General features: G+C 38.9%; 2 protein-coding genes and 1 long non-coding RNA gene across 11 annotated transcripts in view; 1 reads left to right on the forward strand and 2 right to left on the reverse strand.

Moving 5' to 3' along the window:
- Nucleotides 1-8,182, forward strand: part of begain (brain-enriched guanylate kinase-associated) — a 34,122-nt gene extending 25,940 nt beyond the window's left edge. Inside the window, exons 5-7 of the mRNA XM_077731147.1 lie at nucleotides 917-1,024; nucleotides 4,944-5,027; nucleotides 6,661-8,182. Coding sequence (XP_077587273.1) covers nucleotides 917-1,024; nucleotides 4,944-5,027; nucleotides 6,661-8,175 — 1,707 coding nt within the window. The 3' untranslated portion in view covers nucleotides 8,176-8,182. The remainder of the gene's footprint in view (nucleotides 1-916; nucleotides 1,025-4,943; nucleotides 5,028-6,660) is intronic.
- Nucleotides 1,900-4,438, reverse strand: LOC144206272 (uncharacterized). 3 transcript variants are annotated; one of them, XR_013328329.1, is made up of 6 exons: nucleotides 3,630-4,438; nucleotides 3,489-3,559; nucleotides 3,348-3,418; nucleotides 3,133-3,226; nucleotides 2,222-2,578; nucleotides 1,900-2,113 (listed from the first exon to the last, which is right to left on the reverse strand). It is a non-coding gene; the product is annotated as an uncharacterized LOC144206272 (long non-coding RNA). The 3 variants fall into 3 exon arrangements; XR_013328330.1 differs by having other exon boundaries at nucleotides 2,222-2,399; nucleotides 2,483-2,578; nucleotides 3,348-4,438; XR_013328328.1 differs by having other exon boundaries at nucleotides 3,348-4,438.
- wdr25 (WD repeat domain 25) lies at nucleotides 4,463-22,437 on the reverse strand. 7 transcript variants are annotated; one of them, XR_013328325.1, is made up of 13 exons: nucleotides 22,396-22,437; nucleotides 22,165-22,218; nucleotides 21,468-22,040; nucleotides 18,013-18,160; nucleotides 12,829-12,959; nucleotides 11,803-11,973; nucleotides 11,405-11,545; nucleotides 10,310-10,563; nucleotides 7,964-8,171; nucleotides 6,120-6,288; nucleotides 5,502-5,538; nucleotides 5,365-5,407; nucleotides 4,463-4,510 (listed from the first exon to the last, which is right to left on the reverse strand). XR_013328325.1 is itself a non-coding variant. In XM_077731148.1 (9 exons), the coding sequence occupies exons 3-8, from the start codon at nucleotides 22,032-22,034 to the stop codon at nucleotides 10,342-10,344; spliced, it is 1,380 nt and encodes a 459-aa protein (XP_077587274.1). In that variant the 5' UTR covers nucleotides 22,035-22,040; nucleotides 22,165-22,218; nucleotides 22,396-22,437; the 3' UTR covers nucleotides 5,575-6,288; nucleotides 10,310-10,341. The 7 variants fall into 7 exon arrangements, 2 of the variants coding, with proteins under 2 accessions (XP_077587274.1, XP_077587275.1); XR_013328326.1 differs by having other exon boundaries at nucleotides 7,643-8,171; XR_013328323.1 differs by lacking the exon at nucleotides 7,964-8,171.
- Between the last annotated feature and the right edge of the window lie 185 nt (nucleotides 22,438-22,622).

Here is a 22,622-nt window from a genome sequence, read left to right on the forward strand (position 1 = left end):
TACACATATACACATATACATATACACATATACATATACACATATACACATATACATATACACATATACATATACACATATACATATACACATATACATATACATACACATACACATACACACATATACACATACACATACACACATATACACATACACATATACACATACACACATATACACATACACACATACATATACACATATATACATATACACATACATATACACATATACATATACACATATACATATACACATACATATACACATATGCATATACACATATACATATACATATACACATATACATATACATACACATACACACATATACACATATACACATATACACATATACACATATATTCATATACACATATACACATATATACATATATACATATATACATATATATACATATATATACATATATATACATATATATACATATATATACATATATATACATATATATACACATATATACACATATATACACATATATACACATATATATACATATATATACATATATATACATATATATACATATATATACATATATATACATATATATACATATATATACATATATACATACATATACATACATATACATACATATACATACATATACATACATATACATACATATACATACATATACATACATATACATACATATACATACATATACATACATATACATACATATACATACATATACATACATATACATACATATACATACATATACATACATATACATACATATACATACATATACATACATATACATATATATACATATATATACATATATACATATATATATATATATATATATATATATATATACATTCTCTTGTATATTTTTTATTCTCAACTCCTTTTGCTTCTTTCTTCTTTCAGTCTCAGCATCACGAAGAGGAGAAAAGATCCCTGAGCCGTGAGATTATTGTCCTCAACAACCACCTCATGGAGGCCAAGCTCACCATAAATAAACTCAAAAAGGACAACGTGAGTAATTTTGGGAATGAAGTACTACCCACCCGCTAGTATTGCAAGTGCTGCAAGGTCCCGATAACGGCCTTCTCTGCATAAGAGGTTATTACCACAAGGAAATACATTAAAACAACAAATTGGGTAGATTTGAATTCTCTCTTCAATACTTGAAGAATGAAGTCATTTACCATGAACAGTGCAGCTTTAAAAGCTGTTGTTTGAAGGTCGTATAGACCACTGTTGCGTTAAAGTGACACATATTTATAAACATTAGATTTTGTAACCTTGAATGCCATTTTACCTAAATTGTTTGACATTTTTCATCAAAAGTACCCAGTTTATTTATTTAAGTCTGCAGGAGCGCAAATTCTCATTAGCCATTTGACTTGACTATTCTCATGCCATCTCATTTTCTGAACCGCTTTATCCTCATTAGGGGCACCAGGGGTGCTGGAGCATATCCCAGCTGACTGCGGGTCAGAGGCGGGGGATAACACTGATGCATGTTTTTGGAATGTGGGAGGAAACCGGAGTACCCGGAAGAAGCCCACACAGTCCAGGGGAGAACATGCAAACTGCATACAGGTGGATGTGACATGGATTTGAACCCAGGACCCCAGAGCTGTGAGACCGAGGCGCTAACCACTTGCCCCACCGTGCTGCACCTATATTGAATATACTTTGCTCTGATTGGTCATCAGTGGGAGGTTTTTAGTAATTGACATTGCACATCGCACATTACAAATTGAAGCAGTAAGATACAATATTGACACCAGAGGGTAGCCCCGGGGCGCTATGCAGTAGGAAAAAAAGTACTATGTGAACCTTTTAGAATGTGTAAGACATTTCTGTTTAAAAAATGTTCAAAAATGCAAATGATAGAAATTGTTATGCATGTGTATTTTTTATTGAAATGATAAGAAAATATTCACATGACAGTCTGGTAAACATAAGTGAATTAATGCCAATGTTTAAAAAACAACAAATTCATCACAGTCCTACACAGGCTTGTTTCTGTGTTGCTTTGTTTTCTTGTGAAGTGAGGACACTGTGGCGCAGAGGTTAACTCACCCGTCTCGCATCTGGGAGGCCTTTGTTCGAATCCTGGTTGGGAAATATTTTCCCTTAGTTGTTTCTGTGCATTTGTAGTTAAGACACTCAAATGATGACAAAGGAGAGTGTAGTCACTTGGTGGCATAGTGGCTAACTCACCTGTCTCTCGTCTGGGAGACCTGGGTTCAATTCCCGGTTGGGACACTTTTTCACATAGGTATTTCTGTGGACTTCTTGTCATGACACTCAAATGATTACTGAGGAATGTGTAGTCACTTAGTTGGCGCAGAGGTTAGTTCACTGGACTCCCGTCTGGGAGACCTGGGTTCGATTCCCGCTGCCGGCACACATTTTCACTTAGTTGTTTCTGTGTACTTCTTGTCAAGACACTGAAATGATTACAAAGAAAAATGTAGTCACTTGGTTGGCGCAGGGGTTAGTTCACAGGACTCCCGTGTGGGAGACCTGGGTTCGATTCCCGCTGTCGTCCTTTGGCTGGTCATGACACCATGTACTCTGGAAAATGGAACAAGAAGAAAAAAAAAAGAGAAAAAACTTTTTAACCTATATTAAACACTTAGTCATATTTTTCAGCAAAAGGTTATATTCCGAACTGCCTTCGGCAGTTCGGAAGACACTTGATGGACCTGTATGTGCGAAAGGCGTTCTCGGGTCGGCCTTCGGCCGACCCTCGACCGCTTGCTTGGTCAGTGAACCGCCGACACCGGGAAGCGAACTCACGTTCTCTCCGTGCAAAGGCGAGTGTGGAACCCACTACACCAACTCGTGCCCCACTTATACATAGGTGTTGAAACATTTTATCCAAGGAAATGGGGTGAAACACTTAGTCATTTTTTGGACAAAATGCTTCATCCACCACTGAATACTTATACACTTAAACACTTAGGCATTAGAACTTATTCTTTTAACTGAATAATATTGGGAAAATCTTTGCTTGCACTGGGATTTGAACCCAGGACCTCAGAGGTGGCAGACTGATGACTTAACCACTGGGCCACCACCCTGTGAGAGAAAGCAGTAGTACTTGTACTTTTACCTTGTTCATTTACCTGAATAATATTGGGAAAATCTTTGCATGCACTGGGATTTGAACCAAGGACCTCAGGGGCGGCAGACTGATGACTTAACCACTGGGCCACCACCCTGTGAGAGAAATCCCGGTTGGGACACTTTTTCACTTAGTTGTTTCTGTGGACTTGTAGTCAAGACACTCAAATGATGACTAGGAAAGTGTAATCACTTGATGGCGTAGTGGTTAACTCACCTGTCTCTCGTCTGGGAGACCTGGGTTCAATTCCCGGTTGGGACACTTTTTCACTTAGTTGTTTCTGTGGACTTGATGTCAAGACACTCAAATGATTACAAAGAAAACTGTAGTCACTTGGTGGCGTAGTGGTTAACTCACCTGTCTCTCGTCTGGGAGACCTGGGTTCAAATCCCGGTCGGGACACTTTTTCACTTAGTTGTTTCTGTGGACTTTTAATCAAGACACTTAAATGATGACAAAGGAAAGTGTAGTCACTTGGTGGCGTAGTGGTTAACTCACCTGTCTCTCGTCTGAGAGACCTGGGTTCAATTCCCGGTTGAGACACTTTTTCACTTAGTTGTTTCTGTGAACTTCTTGTCAAGACACTCAAATGATTACTACGGAAAGTGTAGTCACTTAGTTGGCGCGGAGGTTAGTTCACAGGACTCCCGTCTGGGAGACCTGGGTTCGAATCCCGGTCGAGACACTTTTTCACTTAGTCATTTCTGTGGACTTCTTGGAAAGACACTCAAATGATTACAAAGAAAAGTGTAATCACTTGGTTGGCGCAGAGGTTAGATCACAGGACTCCCGACTGGGAGACCTGGGTTCGAATCCCGGTCGAGACACTTTTTCACTTAGTCATTTCTGTGGACTTCTTGGAAAGACACTCAAATGATTACAAAGAAAAGTGTAGTCACTTGGTTGGCGCAGAGGTTAGTTCACAGGACTCCCGTGTGGGAGATCTGGGTTCGATTCCCGCTGTCGCCCTTTGGCTGATCATGACACCATGTACTCTGGAAAATGGAACAAGAAGAAAAAAAAAGAGAAAAAACTTTTTAATTTATATTAAACACTTTGTCATACTTTTCAGCAAAAGGTTATATTCCGAACTGCCTTCGGCAGTTCGGAAGACACTTGATGGACCTGTATGTGCGAAAGGCGTTCTCGGGTCGGCCTTCGGCCGACCCTCGACCGCTTGCTTGGTCAGTGAACCGCCGACACCGGGAAGCGAACTCACGTTCTCTCGGTGCAAAGGCGAGTGTGCAACCCACTACACCAACTCGTGCCCCACTTATACATAGGTGTTGAAACATTTTATCCAAGGAAATGGGGTGAAACACTTAGTCATTTTTTTGGTCCCCATCGTTGTTTGCGAATGAGCATATCTTGCAACTCTTCTGTCACAAAAAGGAGGAAAACATGATGTTGTAAATCTACATCTTACTTCCCATGGCCGACTGTCATAATAATAAGACATGGTTGTAATGGACTTAAATAGACTTTTTTTTTTTAATTATACTAACCTGCATATTTTTTTCTTAAGCTTTCTACATTCATAGTTCAAATAATGCTACCAAAAAAGATGTACGCAGTTTATATTTTATCCCTCTAGAACTCCTCCATGCGATCACATTAGATAACCACACCTATAATTAGACCACTAACGTGCCTGGGCTCCCTTGATTACAAAATAATTAAACGGCACTTAGAAAGCAGTAATTTAAGTAAGTGTTTCAGAGTTTGCCCAATGGCAATATGAACTCATGCCCTCACCCCCCTCTCTGGTACTGAATGATTTTTGTTATATAGATCTTTGTGTCTACTTTACAGGACCTGTACAGGAAAGACTGCAACCTGGCTGCCCAGCTACTGCAATGCTCAAAGTCTCATCACAGAGCTCATAAGATGTCTGAGGTGAAATCTTGACTACATTAATGGTGCAAATTTACATACGAAAAAGTCTTTCTAGCTGTATTGAAATCAAACAAAATCTGTCTGAACAAAACATTCTTGTATAATAATGAAATGTTTGTCAAAAGTCCCCTATTTTATAGTATTTAAATTACACATAAATGCCACATAAGTCAACCTTAAGCCACTCTTATCCAACTCACAGATAAAATAAAATATGGATAATTGCCTGCAGTTGTCACTTGTCGGCTGAAATAAAATATAAGGGTATCGAGGCCGCCCGTGGCAGAGTATGGAGGTGGGCTGGGAGCTTAGCTCAATTGGAACAGCGACAACTTACCATGCGAACGGTAGTCGATTCGAAGCCCGCAGTTGTCACTTGTCTGTTGGAATAAAATAGGGAAGCAATGAGGCTGCCCGTGGCAGAGTAGGGACGTGGCTTGGGAGCTTAGCTCAATTGGGAGTGCGGCGACTTACCAATGCAAACGGTAGTCGGTTCGAGGTCCATACTTGTCTGTTGGAATAAAATTCTCAGTTATAGGCCTACGAAATGGGGTCAAACATTTTGGAATCAAATAATAAATAATCAGTTTCATTGCTATTGACTGAGCTATGAATCTAATTCATTTATCTGGGTGAACTGAGAGCTATTTTGTACACCTTTAGATTAGATTCCATCCAACACGTTCTTACAAATTAAAAAAAAACAATAAGCGGACATTGAGTCACAGATAGATAGATGAGTCTCAAGTGACCTATCACCGAAGCATACTGAAAACCCCCAGCTATCAGAAACAAGGTGTTTTATCTTCCTTTTGAGGTTGTGGACTTGCCATTTTGCCTTGCTTCAGAGTCTTACTGCAAGAATCCCAAACTAATAACTTACAGAGAAAAGCATGGAATTGCTGCAAGGCAAAATATAATGAGCATTACTTCTATTGTCAGCCGTTAAACCATTAACATCAATAAGTGGAACAAGACCTGTTGAAGTGTACGCCGCTAGATGCATTGGATTCAAACAGAGTGGTACTGCTAATTAAGATTTGCCTCAGATAACAGCTAACGGCTGAGCAAGCTCTTTTCAAGCATCCTCACCTACTTTCCATCGGTATGCCTGCTGGGAATTGGCAGTTGCTAAAAATAGCCTCCATTTACAAGATGCGGGTTATTTTATGCCATGGTGAGCTTCTATTTCCAGACAAAGGCCACTCCGTAATTCATCTTTTCCCTCCCTCTGTCCATTTCCATCTGAAGAGCAGGAGCACTACAAAGAGAAAAAAGAAAAAACATGCCATTAATAATAGAAATCTCTAGCCTTCATCTTCATGGAAAGAGTAAACAGAATGGTGTTAGAAAACATATTGGAAAAATATCATAAATGGATGTTGTGTTCAGCAGTTTCCTGACAAGTTCGTTAGGAGGGCAAAATAGTGGCGAGCCCCTGAGAAATACAAACATGGACTCTGCAAGAATGAATGACTTTCTGAACCAGAACCAGAAAAAGGACTGCAACACACAAATAGTAAAATAGCTATATCTATGCACATCTGTTCAAACATCAAGTAAATAACTTTGCATTCTCAAAAGCCACCTCATTAAATATTAATCTAACTCATTTTGTCTCTCCATGTTTCAGTTACCACTGGACTTCCAGGAACGCATCAGTTCCCACATCAAGAAACACAATCAGGGTAGCGAGGCCAACACGGCAATGTGCCATTCCAATTACTCTGACGCCGTTCCAACTGCGATCATTGCTAAGGTCTTGGAAAAACCAGAACCGGGAAACAGTTCCCCTGCAACTCGTTCCCCGAGTCCACACACCCAGGAGAGAGACTCTATCATGGGAACAGGAATTAATGATCATTTTAACCGCCGTGTGGCATACAAGACCTCAGACCTGTACTGCAGCGACACTGCCCTGTACTGCCCCGAACGCTGGCAGGACACGGACCGGAGACAAAGCATCGATCTCCACGGTACCACCTTGCTCCAGCTCCATGCCCAGAACTCAATGGATAGCAACGCAGATGAGGAGGCCTACAACTCAGGCAGCTTCTCCCACCACGAGCCGCCATCATCCTTCCGACACCATGAAGAGTTCAGTGCCGGGAGCCTCCCCGCCTCCAGTTCCTACTCCAGTTTTAGCCTCGCCTCGGATGACAAGGGAGGCATGACCACCAGTGGTTTACGCACTGCCAGTAGCACTTTATCCACTTCACACCAGGGTCTGTACATGGACTGGCGGGATAGTGGCAGCGGGGACTACGAACGCAAAAGCGTGTCTTCCTACGACAAAGACGGCTCAGGTTTCTCCAAATCCAAAAGCATTCAGCACATTGGCGCTGCAAGGAGCCCGCAGAAGGGCACCTCGCCAGCGTACACCAGGACAGCCTCTTGCTTTAGTGAACCGTACCACGCCAGCACCCCTCGCCTGGCTTCCTCTCGCAGCATGGGATCTCCGACCGGGTTGGGCCAAGCTCAGAGTACACCTCGGGAAAGCAGAGCTGAAATTCACGCCCACGAGGATGATCTAAGCAGCCAATGGAAACAGCTGAGCGTGGAAGACGTTAATAACTTTTCGTCGTCCTATCGTAACGTGGCGGGACGGGTCTCACCGTACAGTTTTTCAGAGTGCCACTATGGCGTGGGTCCATCGAGTAAGGCCAAAGGATCTCTTTATAGCAGCTTCCAAGATGGGGACGACGTCTTCCACAGTCACATGCTGGACCAGTGTTTCGCCTTGGGTTCCCTTTCGCCCAGTCGCAGCCCCAAACTTCCGCCTGCGGAGCTTCGCAAACCGAAGAAGAACTCTGCGACCTATCGAGCCAAGGACGGCAATCCAGACGGCTCGTTGCCCTCAGGAAGGTCGAAAGAGAAGGAGCGTGCCAAGAAGGACTATGTGAATCTGAGCGGCGGGAGCTCGGCAGAGTCCTTACACCAAAGCTCTTTAGAAGCCTCAAGTCTTCAGCATTATCCCAGCCCCAGGCCAAGCGTCCGGCCTCGGCCCAGCTCCAGCTCTGCCCTCAGCGCCGTTGGCCCGGCGCTACCCAAGAAGACCTCTCCAAGATACCAAAAATTTGGCAGCACCGGGCTTACACGGAAGGACAGTCTGACCAAGGCGCAGCTCTACGGTACGCTGCTGAACTGAAAAAGGGGAGAAAGGAGCTTGTCAATTTATGCATGATGCTGATGATGATGATTACTAGCCTGCTGTACTGTACTGTCGCCAATCTTCTCTTCAGCATACTTGGTGTGACAAGGGTGTTCAGTGTTTTATGTATCCTAGCCAAGGCATGTTTCATGGAGTCTGCAACACCTTTTTCTATTGTCTGTCATATACAAGTGTAGCTTTTCTCGTTAGCTGAGATGCTGTAGCAATTCAGTGACTTCATCTTATTGATCTTTTATTGAGCCACTGGGATTAACCACCTACAGCAAGACAGACCATGGATATACTGTGCTTTGTGCTAAAACTTTTATACTGAACACTGTTAAGTAAAACCAGCAAGAAACTTCATTATTCTTATTTAAATTTAAAAAAAATCTAAATGAGTAAAGCATGTACAATGGGTTAGTATATTCAGAACCATTTGTATCAAACTTATAAGACAGCAGTGTGCATAGACGGTATAGTAAACCATTGAAAGACTTAAAGTATGTTGATGGAAGATTTTGAACAACTTAAAGGGAGTTTGTCATATTTTTATATAAAAAATTAGCTCCATAAATGTGATGTACAATTGTTATTCGCATAACAGGACTCTTGTTCAGTTGCCTTAATTCTGTTTGGTGGGGCACAACTTTGCAGTATATATATATTATGTAAATACTGTATACAACATCCTCTTTATTGATAGTGTCTTCTTCCTGATTGGCATAACAGAGATGGTGTATTAGAAAGGGAGAGAGCCTTTTGTGTGAATGGGAATTGAATATTTTGTTGAGTTCATTTGAGAATTTGGGAGATTTGGGCCAAAGTGTGCGTCCAATTAGGTCATGTGTACATTTTGGCTGTTTTTTCTAAATAATGAGATCACAATCACAGGGTTCTTATTTTGAGTTGATACGTTATTTTGCCTTTGACAATTCAGATTGATTTACTAAATTATTTACGCTGTAAAAGTAATGCTACTACAACAGAATGACTTTTGTTAAATTTGGCTTTCTCTTTCTATTCATGTTGTAAAGGATGATCATCAACAAGAAGATGCAGTGCCATTTTTGATGTAATATTTCTACCTCTCCCTTTATGAATAGAATGGCTTCACTTTTAGTCACACCATTTACTTTTTTTTTAATGTATTTTTTAATTTCCAATATTTATTTGGTGTGAGTGTAAGTACTGTATGAAATTTTCAGAAAACCCTTGAAAATGAATACAACCGCTGCACTGATTTAATGAAATAACTGGTATTTTTGTGGGTTTTATGTACAGAAAGAAAAGGTATCTTAAACAATAAAACTGTATTCTATTCAGTTGATATTTAATTTACGGAATGCATTGATTGATGGAAGTTCAAATGGCTGTGTCCAGTCCTACCTCCATAAAGGTCCCAGTAACAACAAAATGTGAATATGTCTGTCTGATGCATGATTAAATATATTTTTGCTGTATTTATTTATGAATAAAGATGAATGTTGGGAAAATAGAAAAGGTTTCCAGATTCTTCATTTAAAAACAAGTACAGCGGAAAAATTCAAAATAAAAGGGTTCTTTCTAGTTAAGAGGATAGATAGCTAAGCACATAAATAATATGATTTATGACTAAAATGAGTTACGAGCGTGGTTATTGAGGAAATAAAGTCAAGGTGCAACAATCTACTGTAAAAGCCTATAAAATTGGATACTATAAAAACATTTTAAAAGTTGAGTTGGCTCTGTCTGTGTATCACTCTTTACCGCCTATATTATTTAACATTAAAAAACGAAAGTGAATAACTATCGCACTTGAAAACAATCATAGAAAGTAGCATTTTGGAATGGTATTTGAAGGATTGCAATTCAAAGATAAAGTTCACAACCATGTGGGCGTGCGCCATTGCTCTTTTGTTGACGGGTGGGCTTTTAGGACAAAGCTGACAAGAGCTGACAGATGTAAGCGATTCATTTAACTTTAGTCTGAGAAGTTCAGGGAAATGTCAGATCAGAGCGATGGGGAAGAAAGGAAAAAAATCAAGAAACAAAGAGAATTACGCTTTGAAAGAATATGACTTAAAAGGAAAGCTGATGCTGTGTGTTTATGTGCCCCAGAGATCCCGTTGCATTTCTAGTGTTCACCTACCTCAACATTTGAGCTCCATTTGAACTTGTTCCTCAGTGCCACACCTTAATCTCTCCGGCCCAGTCGCAAGTGGCGGCGGTGGTGGGCAGGACGGGATGTTGGACCACGCATAGGCACGGCTCTTTGTGTGCTTGCAGAGAATGAAGCAGGCGAGTGTTGTGGTAGTCGTAGAAGTGGGCTGAGCCGGTGGAGCTGCCGGACACTAAAAGACTTCCATCCAGAGAGAAATCACACTGGACCGCATAGCCCTCCACCTGAGAGAGTCAAAAGCAAAAGTCATGTTAGATTTCATATTTTTTCCATTGGCCAAAATCAACAATATGGGTGCAGCAAAACAAAGGAAAAGTTCATGTTGAACAAATGTGTTCATTTGCTGTAGCTCGAATTTGGCACTTTTGACCTTTGAGTCAAATTGCTTACTACTATACAGTAGCTCAATTTATACCACCACACTGCCTGGCATCATTAAGCCCATGGTCGAGCTGGATGTTTTCCTACCCTAAACGGATCACCAGGCAATTATTGACGTTTACATCCACATCAAAAGGACATTACTATCAAATTAGCATGCAAACTTCACCCATGGGGTCAAGACTTAAACCCAAGAGCCTCTTAATTGGACCAAGTTCAAGCATACGGTCTGATTCACACTTAAATCATTTGTGCGTGCTTATCAACCTAAAGAGGTAAAATGTGTCAAATAAAATAATCTTTTTTTTAATAATCATTTTAGCCTTATTGAAACACTCAAATGACAACCCATATCAAAAAAGTAAATTAAAAAAGGCATTATGATCATGCTGAGATCTCATTATCTGATTCAATGTGTCCCCTGGTGGGATACAATTAAAATACAAAGTGTTCGAATATAATGGAATGGACTGCCTTGCATGCGTGTCCATCATTATCTACTAGTACTGAAGCAGAAACCTCAAATTGCACTTGTTTTGTTCCTAGTTCCTAGCTTAAGACATTTTCTCTGCATACTTTGAATTACGCCTATTTATATTTTGAAAACATTACTCTTTTCCCATGAGTTAATAGTTTGAAAGCCACTAAAAAAGCTACCCCAAAGACAGTGACATAATTGCTGACCTTGTGTCCTTCATAACGTCGCCTCTTGTTCATCCTAAAAGGTCGTTGGGAGTTAAACACGGCCACGTAGTCGCCGTTGGTCTGGGCTACAAAGGAATCCTCATGTGGGTGGAGAGCCAAGCTGGGGCATGTGTAGCGTTCCTAGAAAGCAGTTGCAAATCTCATTAGATTTCTTTTTGGTTATTGGCTGCCATTCATGATGATGGATGTCTAATCTATGTTGACTGGGAGGAGTTTGCAGTGAACGATGGGTTTTATGGGTTACTTTCTTGCAAATGTAAAGTCTAAACATGTAAATATTAAGTAGAGTCAGACTATAGAGAATAATGCATCATAATGAAAGCAATGTGTGTACGTATATAATGGTTACTGGCATTGGGCCTAAGAAATATGCTTACATGGTAGATCTGGTTGGAGATTTTGGCAGTGCTTTGGAAGTCCCATGCGATCAGGGTGCGGTCAGCTGAGTCTCTGCTAACACAGTCAGAGCTGGTGATGATATCCAGGCCTCCTCTCAGAAACAGAATGTCCAAAGTCTGCTGGATTCCTGCTTTGTAAACTTTGACAATCTGGTAAAATAGTTTGCCAAAAAAAAATGAAAGTCTGGTTAAGGAAAAATATTACTACCCACATTTCACACACAAATACAAGCAGCCTATAATAAAGAAAAATCCCTACAAATCCATTTAAAAAAAATCTAAATTAAAAAAGGTAATGAGTTACACTCTTAATTAAAAAAAATGGTTGTATAAACAAATGAATATTACCACAGAAGCAAATGAAACTAATGGTGTAATCAGTAAATTAAATATCAGTAATATAAACAAATTAAAATTGGTTATGATTCTATCATTTTAATAGTTAGGCTCAATTCAAATAAATGCTTAATACACCACTGTGTACTATTAATTTAAAAAAATTGTGGTTGTAAATGGTTCATTTGACATCACACAAATACTTCAATGTAATAGTCTGAGAAAAGACCAACTTTTTAAGGTCAAAAGCCTCATCCGCAATTAACATGGACACTTAATAGTAGTAATATTATCAGTGAGTATTCAGGTTATGATCAAAATGCATCAAATTATCATTACAAAAAAATTCATTAAAGTTAATGGCATTACTGGGTTATAGCTTCACGAGAACAATCTATGAAAGCAAAATGAATTTCACATTGCACAATAAGTGAGATCACCAGCCCATTTAAAGGCATGTATGTGAGATCCCGAGCCTTTTAGTGAGGTTCACTAAAACCTTCTTGTTTGTGTTTGTGTGTGTGTTTATACGCGAGTGTGTGTGTGTTTGTGTGTTAAATGTGTCTTCAGCTGCCGGTCTGCCTTTGATTTGAAAAGGTCAAAGTGCAGCCGGTGAAACGGAGTCAATAAAGATGATAGATGTGTAGTAGGGAGGTTAATATGTTGGACCTTGCAGCAGCGGGAGTCCCAGGCGTTGACCATTGAACTGTAACCTCCACACAAGAACACCTCAGGGTTGGTGGGATGTGAGACCACACACATCACCTTGAACTGATTATTCGCTTTGACGATGCATTGGCCTGCACAAATAAAATAAAAAACAGAAGGGAAAGCAACAAGATCAATGCATTGTTGTTGTTGTTGTTTTTTTTTTAAATAATGCACCTTTGCGTCTTTGATCAGCAGGAGTTGTTTTGAATTATGCAAGGATGGATTCAAACGCGGGGGATTAATTGCACGTCAAGCTTTCGCTATGAAAAGTTCTATAAATATTTCTCTTAAATAAAACTATTTCAAAAGCCTTCCAAAATGACAAAATGTCAGAAATTTAGGATGTAAGCTTTCAGATAGGATTTCAGAAATGAATATTTTATTTCATTCCATTCCAAAGGCAAAATTCCCCTGATGAAAAATGTACACACACACATTTAAAAGCTTTGGTTTCAAAAATCCATGAGAAGAATATCTTTTTTTGTATATCATTTGTAGTCATTGAGCACACCCTCAAAGTACTATGTAACACAAAATCATTGACAATAAATAACAGTTCACTTTCTTGTGACATTGACAGTGACTGTCCATACGTTACAGCCATTGTTCCATCCGTTTCGACACAATATATCCAGTTTAAGCCAGCCCCATTTGAGCGGAGGTGAAAGTCTTACAATACAGTCTTGCCATTGCATTCGAATTTTCACATCTTTTTGACACTAAAATCAAAGTGTTTTGAGTCTCAAGAGGCCTCCACAATTCAATTCCATTTCACAGGCAAGCCCGAACGTGCAGGTCACTTGCGTGCGTGCACACACTAGTATTGTCCAAGAATGAAATAGGTAGGATGTGGAATCTAATTTAGGTTAGAGGCAGTCTAATTTAAATCCAAACATAAAATGTCACTGCATAAAAATACTCAGAGGCTTGGATATAATTACACCAGGGATCTGCGAAGGAATAGTAATTTGTATTTGTGCTAGGGAAGTCCAAACTATGAGGCGAGAATATGCGAAACAGTACACCTCAGGCCTGAACAACACCTCATTAAATTCAAACAAACAAACAAATAATGTAACTCACAAGCACAAAAGTCTCCGGCAGTGAACGGCAAAAACCAACACTCAAATCATTCTATATTGTTGATTGAGGAATCCTATAAAACAAATTTGCAAAATTCATTAGCATTGATTTAAACTTTTTAATAGGCGGATTTGAGACACTCGGCAGCTTCTTGTTTAATTGGTTTATCTTCTTTGCTGGTAGAGATTTAAAAACTGGTATTTGCTCCTCAACAGCCTCGTCGTAATGAAACGTGATATGTGTAATGTTTTAATGAAGAAAAGCTCGATTAAGTTAAAACAAGACAAAGTATAGCAATGACAGAACGTGCAAAGCCAGTGAGAAGGAAACGCATTACTTTATCCATGCAGTGAAAGACTCCAGTCTTTTATTGGGAGTACGTACAACAAAACGGAGGTTAACTACCCAAATTTGCATTGCAAAAGAAATATACCGATTGATTAGCAACAGCTTATGTGAAGTGATGCTTACGAAAAACTGAATATTGAATTGAAATGTAATATTTTCTGCATGGCCACAGCTTAACAAAGCATCTATATTTTCATTTTTCAGAATGACCTGTATCTAACATGACTGTACATTGTAAACTCTAGCAAAGCACAATTCTTGGTCTCTATCAAGCAGTGCCATATTGCTGAGCTGAGCAGGATAGACCTCATTCATCACCCAATAGCAGTACTTTTTCCTTTTACTGTGTCAGGTAACTATTGTAAAAACAATGCATACAAACAAAGTAGGTCAATATTTGCCGGTGGCATTTGCTGCCTTAAGGATTGAAATACTGTATTCTGTACGAAGCCCTATTCTGTGCTACCACCTCAGGCAAATGTACTAATCATTTTTTCTGCACAGTGCTTGAACGCTTTCAAGGACAATTTTGGACTATGCTGTATTCATATTATGAACTAAAACTTGCAATACTATTACTGAGCCAAAATAGAGTTGAAAATAAGATTGTCCTGGATGTTGTTAACAACAAACTGAATTTGAAGTAAGTGAGTGAGGGGGGGAAAGAATCTCAACTGCAAATTGTTCCATTAATATTAAAAAGGGATTCTGCAGTCCGAATACTGTTCAAAAGATTCATATACAGTCGAGTGGGCCGGGGGGGGGGGGGGGGGGGGGATAAGGAGCGAACGGGCATGGCGGGACATATGAGCGCACACGCACGCGCTAATACAAAGCAGCCGGGCAGTGGCGTCAATTTCTGCCAAGGAGCAAGTCCAAGGTGGAGCTCAACAGCTGCCACTTCACTCTAATTGCTAGCAGAAGGAACTCATTTCTTATACAAGTCTCCCCATTTCTTTTTCTCATTTCCTCCCCTTGTGCGCATTAGACTATGCAACTTGTCTTATATTCCAACTGCTGTGAAAGGCTTGCCTGCACCTGACTGGGGGTGCAAATGCATTTCCGCGAATGAAATTGGGCACAAGAACAATAGTATGTGGAGGAGACATATCATGGGTAGCAGAGAATGTATGGAAAACTACAACGTTACAAAATCAGTCTTGTTCGTAAATGAGGGTAACTTTACTGAAAAGAAAAGCTGTACAATTAAAGTCTCAAAAACGTGGATTTTTTTTTATAAAATAAGCAGCAGGCCAATTACGTGTGCCACTCGGGCTGATGCTGCAATCGGATTAACTAGAGAGTTAGGAGTCAAGCCTTAGGTTTTTAGCCACATCCAATTACACTGCAATTGTACAGAAACAGGGTTGGAATCCCCGAGTCCCTCAATGATATGCAGCTAAATTGAATTGGCTTCATTTCTGCAAGCAGCCACCATTTGAAACAAATAAAAGCCTCTGTCGCCATAAAAGTGTTTTAATTTGAAAATGCATGAAAATGAAGAGAATATCCAATGAAAGGCCGCTACACATTAGGTGGAGGTTGAAGATGGATTAGGGTGTAGTACTTAAACAAAAAGGGAAATTTTGGCTGTGATTTGGAGGCTTTTGAATGAAATGTAGGAATAACACAGGGATGGCAACGCTCGTTGATAAAACGCATTAGCCTTTATGGATTTCTACTTGTATAGTAACTTCCACCTTCCAAGTACTCCAAGCACTTTGACATTAGATCATCATTTACCTACTGATGACTCATTTACTTCATTGGCTGCTACGCACAGACATTAAATCTAGTACTCATCACTCACTCCAGTTTTTTTTAATCAAGGTCTACAATGTCTTGTATCTGTCTTGCTACTGCAACCAAGAAATTGCCCGATTTAGGGATGAAATTAAATTCTAATCTAATCTAAATCCGCCCAGTCAAAAAGTCCAATGAAATATGAGCATCCAAAGTCAGTCTTTCCAATTTATATGGCAATGGAATTAAATATCATGTATTGAAAACATTTTGGAAAAAAATCCACTTCCGAGTGTTATTGGGGGCCAGAACTTGTATGTATTTCAGTTTTTATTCATTCTGATTTCACTGGTTTAGTTTGCATTGTATTAATTTGTAAAGTACGACGTTGACGACGAGTAGTATGGAAATTGAATGAATTCTTAAAGAATTCAAGCAAAATAGATATTAGTTCAAAGTGTATATCAGCCAAGTGTATTTAAATGACCAGTAATAGTCTCTTGCAGTACAAAGGGATAAACTGAATCTTTACCCAAGTTCCAGCAAATTAGTCTCTACTAACCATCACCAAATCAAAAACTAGTATGAACTTCATGAATAACATCATGATCTCTACCTGAAGTTTTTTGTATTATAAAGAACTATTCAGCTGCCAATGAAGATAACAGTCATCCAATCTATTTGAACTGAGAACGATCCCTTGTTCTAATTAAAGATCAATGCCATTGAAACATCATTCTCAGACAATCCTCCCCTTTTCTAATAAATTGGACATTCATCGCCATAGACGGCAGCAAACGGGTTCATCAGCATCCGAGGAAAACAAGCCGATAACATGAAGCATTATCATCACCCTTATAACAAGAATCTAATCAAAGTGGTGGGATTAAAAAAAAAATGTTTAAGGGCACGGCCTGTGAAGCTCCACTGTAAGGTCATGGTAGTTGCTCTAGCTAGTCGTGTTGTGTCCATTATTGATCCCTTCCCCGGTGCTTTCTGTGTGCTTTAATGTGTAGGCCAAGCTATTATCCTTAGGCCCTATTGGCAGTATTGACAAACACACTGAGAGAGGAAGGACAAACGGAAGCACGTCAGCACAGGCAGACACCGCGGGGGTATCAAAAGCAACGTCTGGCCCATTTGCCTAACTTTAATTCACAGTTAAGCCTACCAAACAGCTTTCTTATGTATGTAATAGGAACATCTCCACAAGCCCCAATTTAAAGATTCCAATTTGCTTGGTGAACCAGCTGGCCTGCCTGTTTTTTTTTTAGAAGCAAAGCGCTTCCAAAGCACACAAAAATATTGATTGTGAGTAAATGTCACCTTGAAAATGCATTGTATGATCACATAGAACAACACAAAGCTTACAGGATTTGGCTCCAAGTAATGAAACAAAAACATGAACAAACAAGAAAAACACCGGCTTCTGTTTACTGAGAAGTGAACATATTGCAGGAATTGACAGAAGAAAAAAAAATGTAATCCCTGTGTGGTTTTAATCAAACTCGTATTTTATCACATCCTGAAAAGCAATTTTGTCTGATAGCAAATGATGTTTGTTTCCAAGAATAGAACACAAGGCAGACAAAATGATGTTGCTGCTTTAAAATAAACGATCACACTTCACAACATTATTGCCTACCGATGAATACTTTAATTGACTACTAGCACGATATATTTAAGGTATTTTCTCGCATGTGAGTCGCAAAAAAACGACTGAATCGAGGGTACGGCTTATATGTGCACAAATTAGACTTGACATGCACATCAAAATATAGAAAAGACAAACAAATAAAACGCATAACCTCTATGAATGAAATTCAAGAAAAAAAATTCAGCCAATCTTGCATAAAACGTGAAAAAAAACTCACTGAACTGGGTGAAACTGACGACTAACATGTTTTGTCATATTATCATGAGCATGTTTAGAGGGTAAATTCAGAATAAAGCTGGCCTGCTGCTCACCTGTCTCCACGTCAGTAACCACAGCTGTGTTGTCAAATGAGCCAGAGAGGATCTGGTGCCCGGAGGGGCTCCAACAAGCACCACGGACAGCTCCTGAGTGGCAGGTGTAAACCCTTAGGCAACGTCCACTCTCGGCTCCGTCCCACACCTGAAAAGGCACCATAGATACATCACATGATCGCCCCAATTTTGGACACAGCTGAGTAATACAGGCACTAGAAATAATACTCCTACATTCACACCTCTAAAAACACAAAGATAATTATTGTTTTCTTCATGTATTGTAGGGAAAGTGGCGATATTTTGGTGCCAAAATTATCATACAATCAGACTGTATATATACACAGATGTAAATAATATATATATATATATATATCACACACACACGTGTGTTCATGCTATTAATCTGTTCGACTTAAACTATGTGCTAACCTTAAATAAAAACAAGCATCAATCATTTTAAATGTGTGTATGTATCTACCATCTGAAGAGCATAAAAAGTGCCAACAAAGTGCAAGCAAATTTTGAACGGGCAAAAAAATAAACTCTTGAAAGGAGATGGTGATTTATGACAGAAATGCTGATCTTTTGTGCTTCATAATTGCAGTGGTGCGTTCGCACTGAGCTTCAACACGTTTCATCAAAAGGAGCTCCGCCAATACTGTGACAAGTGTTTCATCAGCCCCACTATTGCTTATAGAGGCTGATTTCCAGTCTGACGGGTCACAACTCAGCTTGACATAGAGTGGGTGGTCTTGTCAGGTGCCAACTCAAATGAGGTACAACTTTTAACGACGGGAAGTATTTTTTTTTTTTGGAAGGGGGGTTGTTTCACATTGAAAACTCTGCAGGCCACATCAGACATCTCTCAGGTTCTATGTTTCATTATTAAATGTGCTCTTCACACAGCATTAGAAAGACACTATCTGCGTGGGAGACTAAAGAGAAAGGCATGCACTCAATTGAGCTTACCAGGGCTATTTCAGAAAAAGTTCAATTGCACTGTACTTGGTAGAATTATCAATGAATTGGTAGGCATCACTTTAGTTCATCAATTCAAAGAAACCAAGAGAATGGATCCAATCTTGACCCCTGACCTTTTTGTGCATCTTAAAGCTAAGCACTGCTAACTTTTTCTTTCCCCTTTTTCTACTGTTGACAGCAAAATTGGAAAAATGACTGACGAGTGAAGAAACGGGTCTAGAACGATCATACAATAGTGTCAAGTAAAGAGAGTCTGAGTGAAGTGCACTTATCCTTTTAGACTTGCCATTTGTTAAGATAGAGGTCACAAAAGTTGATTTTTTTCCTAAACTTGCTACAATTAAATGTCTAATAAAATGCTACTGAAAATCCTTCAGAGTAAATTTAGTGAAAGTGCTTGTGTTCCAACTCAAAGGCTAAACTCCTGCACCACCAATTCGAGGAAACACTGCCACCACAAGGTTGCCATATCAACTAATCAGACCCGCCACATATTTACCAATTATAATAACAGAGAAATGTCATTCTATAAGCATTAGCACACAATAACCCAAGACAATGAACCAATTAATGCCCGGACAATAGTCTCACATAAGTCGAGACCTGTAAATGAATGTTTTCTTTCTTTTCTTTCTTTTTTTTCCTATCCTTATCCTGTTCATTTTCACCGGCCACTTGCCGAGGATCCTTCTGCATGACTCATTGGTTAATCTGCTTTCTAAATGCCTGGGAGCAATTATAAAAATAAATGAGAATTTCTATTATCAATGTAAAACTGCTGCCTAACACCTGCCGTAGCCATGGCGACAATGACTAATTGCGTGTAGTCCAAGGATGAGGTAGGGCAACTAAACTGCTAAAGACAGAAAAGCTGAGAGAGATGTGAGGACTTCACAGACTGTGTCTTCAGGCCAAAACAATAGAGAGGAATTAATGTATATTCAATGTAAATTCTTAATTAGTAACAGACTTCTATATGAGAATAATTCTACTTTTCTTGTTTAACAGCAAACGAGGAAATTGCATGTCAAATTTTTACATGACAAAATAAGTCATTTTAGGACTCATAACTTTTTTTTAATTGTTAAAAGTTAAACACATTGTGTATATTTTTACATTATAGATTTGTTTGTTGATTTTTTTTTAAATCAATAATTGCAAATTTTTAATGTAAATTTCTTTTTTCTTTCTTTGTGTTGTTTTTAGTTCAAAAAGCATTTTGTCTGTTTTAGATAAATAGCAAACTGAATATTTAATGATTTTTATTCAGTTCTTTTAATCCAATTTTTAAAAAAAATATCTAAATATTATATCTAATTTTTTTCCTCCTCCTCTTTCATTTTCACTGTAAATAAACAAGGTTTTTTAAAAACATTATTCCTTTTTCCTTTTTAAATGAAAAAAAATGTTAAAACAGGATTTATCCCCTTTTCTGATTACATATTTTAAATTCATTTTCAAAATCCAATACATGAGAAAATTTGCAATTAGGAGGCTCAAATAGAAGATTTGGATGAATTTTAATGTCCAAAAACAATCTCTCCAAGATCGCATAAGCTGTCAAATCATAATCAATTAATTTTAGCAACCTAATTGGAAGGCATAAGGGCCCTGCGGATAAACGTGAAACTACTTTAGGAGGCCTAAAAGAAAAAGGAGGGAAATATAGTCAACCTGTGTCCATGAGATGCCTGATTTAGTAACGTTATTCTGCTACGCAATCAGAGTTGCATACAAAACACCAAAGCTCATCTTTCCTCATTTGGCCACCATCTGCTACAACACAACAAGTCTTGCAGGAGGGGAGGCAGAGAAGATGGTTCAAATGCTGTCGGTGAACCTGTTTGAATATGCGAATGCACCTCATGAATATTTAACTGATGAGCCCTTGTCTCACTCCCTTAAGACTTGGCGAAAGGGTGTGACAGATTCACAAACCATCTCTTGACCTTTCTTTCCCATTTCTTTTCCCTGGGTGGACTAGAGAAGTGGAATGGGGAAGCTAGAATACCCTGTGGGTGCTGACATACATAATGCTGATGGTGATAGATATAATTGTGCAGAACGAGCTATGTGCTGTGTTTCTACATTCGGAAGCCAAAGAATGTATTTCTCTTTAACTGTACCCACCACTACTCCTATATTTTTTGCCACTTCACATTTGATTATTATCACAGGGTGAAGGTCTGTCATTTTGTTGTAATTTGGCCTTTTTACACCATTAATTTTTCTCTACGGCTCTATTCTTTGTGGACATATCACAACGAAACTTAGTATGCAAAATCAAACCTGGGATTTTTGTTATATTAATGCTGATTAACAAAAATTATCAATAATAATTGCCTTCTTATATTTGCCTGTAGTTTAGGAGTTTGCCAGTAGATGGCAGACAAGTTCAGCAATCAGCATGTAGTAGTATTACACTAGTGCTTGATAATAGTCAAGTATTATTGATATTATTTTAACTGTACCTTAAAGGTTTTATCCATGGAGGCAGACAACAGTAGATGACTTTTCTCAGGAAATGGGCACCATTGTAGTGTATTCACCGGACCCTGGTGGCCTTGAAGGGTCATCAGAAGCTTCTTGGGTACCCCAGCAGCCGCAGGTATTTGGGAAAGATGAAGTTTCACTTTTGGAGACACACTTGAGAGCAATTGGGCATCTTTTCTATGGAGGCCCCCCGTTGAGTTCTCTTCTTTATTTATGCAAGTGACAAGTCTTTGTCTTTTAGGGATGTAGGGTCGTATATTGGATGGGATAGTGCAGGATCTTTTGTGGATTTTAACTGCTGGGATGGAAGGGAGCAGTGCAGTCTTTTGAATATCAGCATGAGAACTAAAAGAAGAGGTCTGCTTTTGTGAAGATGAACTTTTTTCACCACAGACATCAAAGTGAGATTCCAACCCTGTCTTTTGGGGTTGTGCATTCAACTTCATTAAATGACATTCTTGATATGATCCGACTCTGTCTTGCTGATTCAGAGATTCATCCTCAGACTCAGAATCAGAATCCTCGTAAGCTACTAAAGTGGCCATCCTACCCTGACACAAGAGTTTAAGAACATTACAAGGGTGACATCTATTGGGTAAATAGAGATCAACACAAACATGAAAAAAAACTAGATCATATTACTCCGGGAAATATGAATAAGGTGTTTTTTCTTACCCTTGTGATGCAATTTAGTGGCCCAACAGATCCAAAGATCAAGATAATAAGAAGCTGCAAATGATGGACAACAAACAAATGAGCTATCAGGCTGCACAACGCTTCTTCATTTATAGCATTATCGCTTCCTGATCTCTAAGGATCGGCCAATATATTGCACGCGGAAATAAGCAAAATATATGTTTTAACATTTTTGAATCGAGATTCAACATTTAACACTAAAATACATACCGAAAAATAATGTGGAGGAAGTGTCGATACACACGAGTAGACATCGGCGTGGGAAAAGCACGCTTTTAATTTAAAAAAAAAGACAAAGTTCCGGGAAAAGGTCCCACGTTTTAAAACTGACCCCGTTTATTCTGCCATTCCTAATTGCAAGTCTACTTTAATTAAAAAAAATAATATGCAATATAAATGCAAAATGAGTGTTTTGATTGTATGAAAAACAATATATT

Source organism: Stigmatopora nigra, chromosome 13 (genome assembly GCF_051989575.1).
Source record: "Stigmatopora nigra isolate UIUO_SnigA chromosome 13, RoL_Snig_1.1, whole genome shotgun sequence".
NCBI classification, from domain to species: Eukaryota; Metazoa; Chordata; class Actinopteri; order Syngnathiformes; family Syngnathidae; genus Stigmatopora; species Stigmatopora nigra.

Bases quoted from the DNA above. Each gene is read 5' to 3' on its own strand.
- wdr25 (XM_077731148.1), bottom strand. From the start codon at position 22,034: ATGGCCACTTTAGTAGCTTACGAGGATTCTGATTCTGAGTCTGAGGAT. The intron at 18,161-21,467 runs GTACAGTTAAAA...GTGCCTTTTCAG, and splicing joins CCATGGATAAAACCTTTAAG to GTGTGGGACGGAGCCGAGAG. The intron at 12,960-18,012 runs GTGAGCAGCAGG...TTATTTGTGCAG, and splicing joins GGTTACTGACGTGGAGACAG to GCCAATGCATCGTCAAAGCG.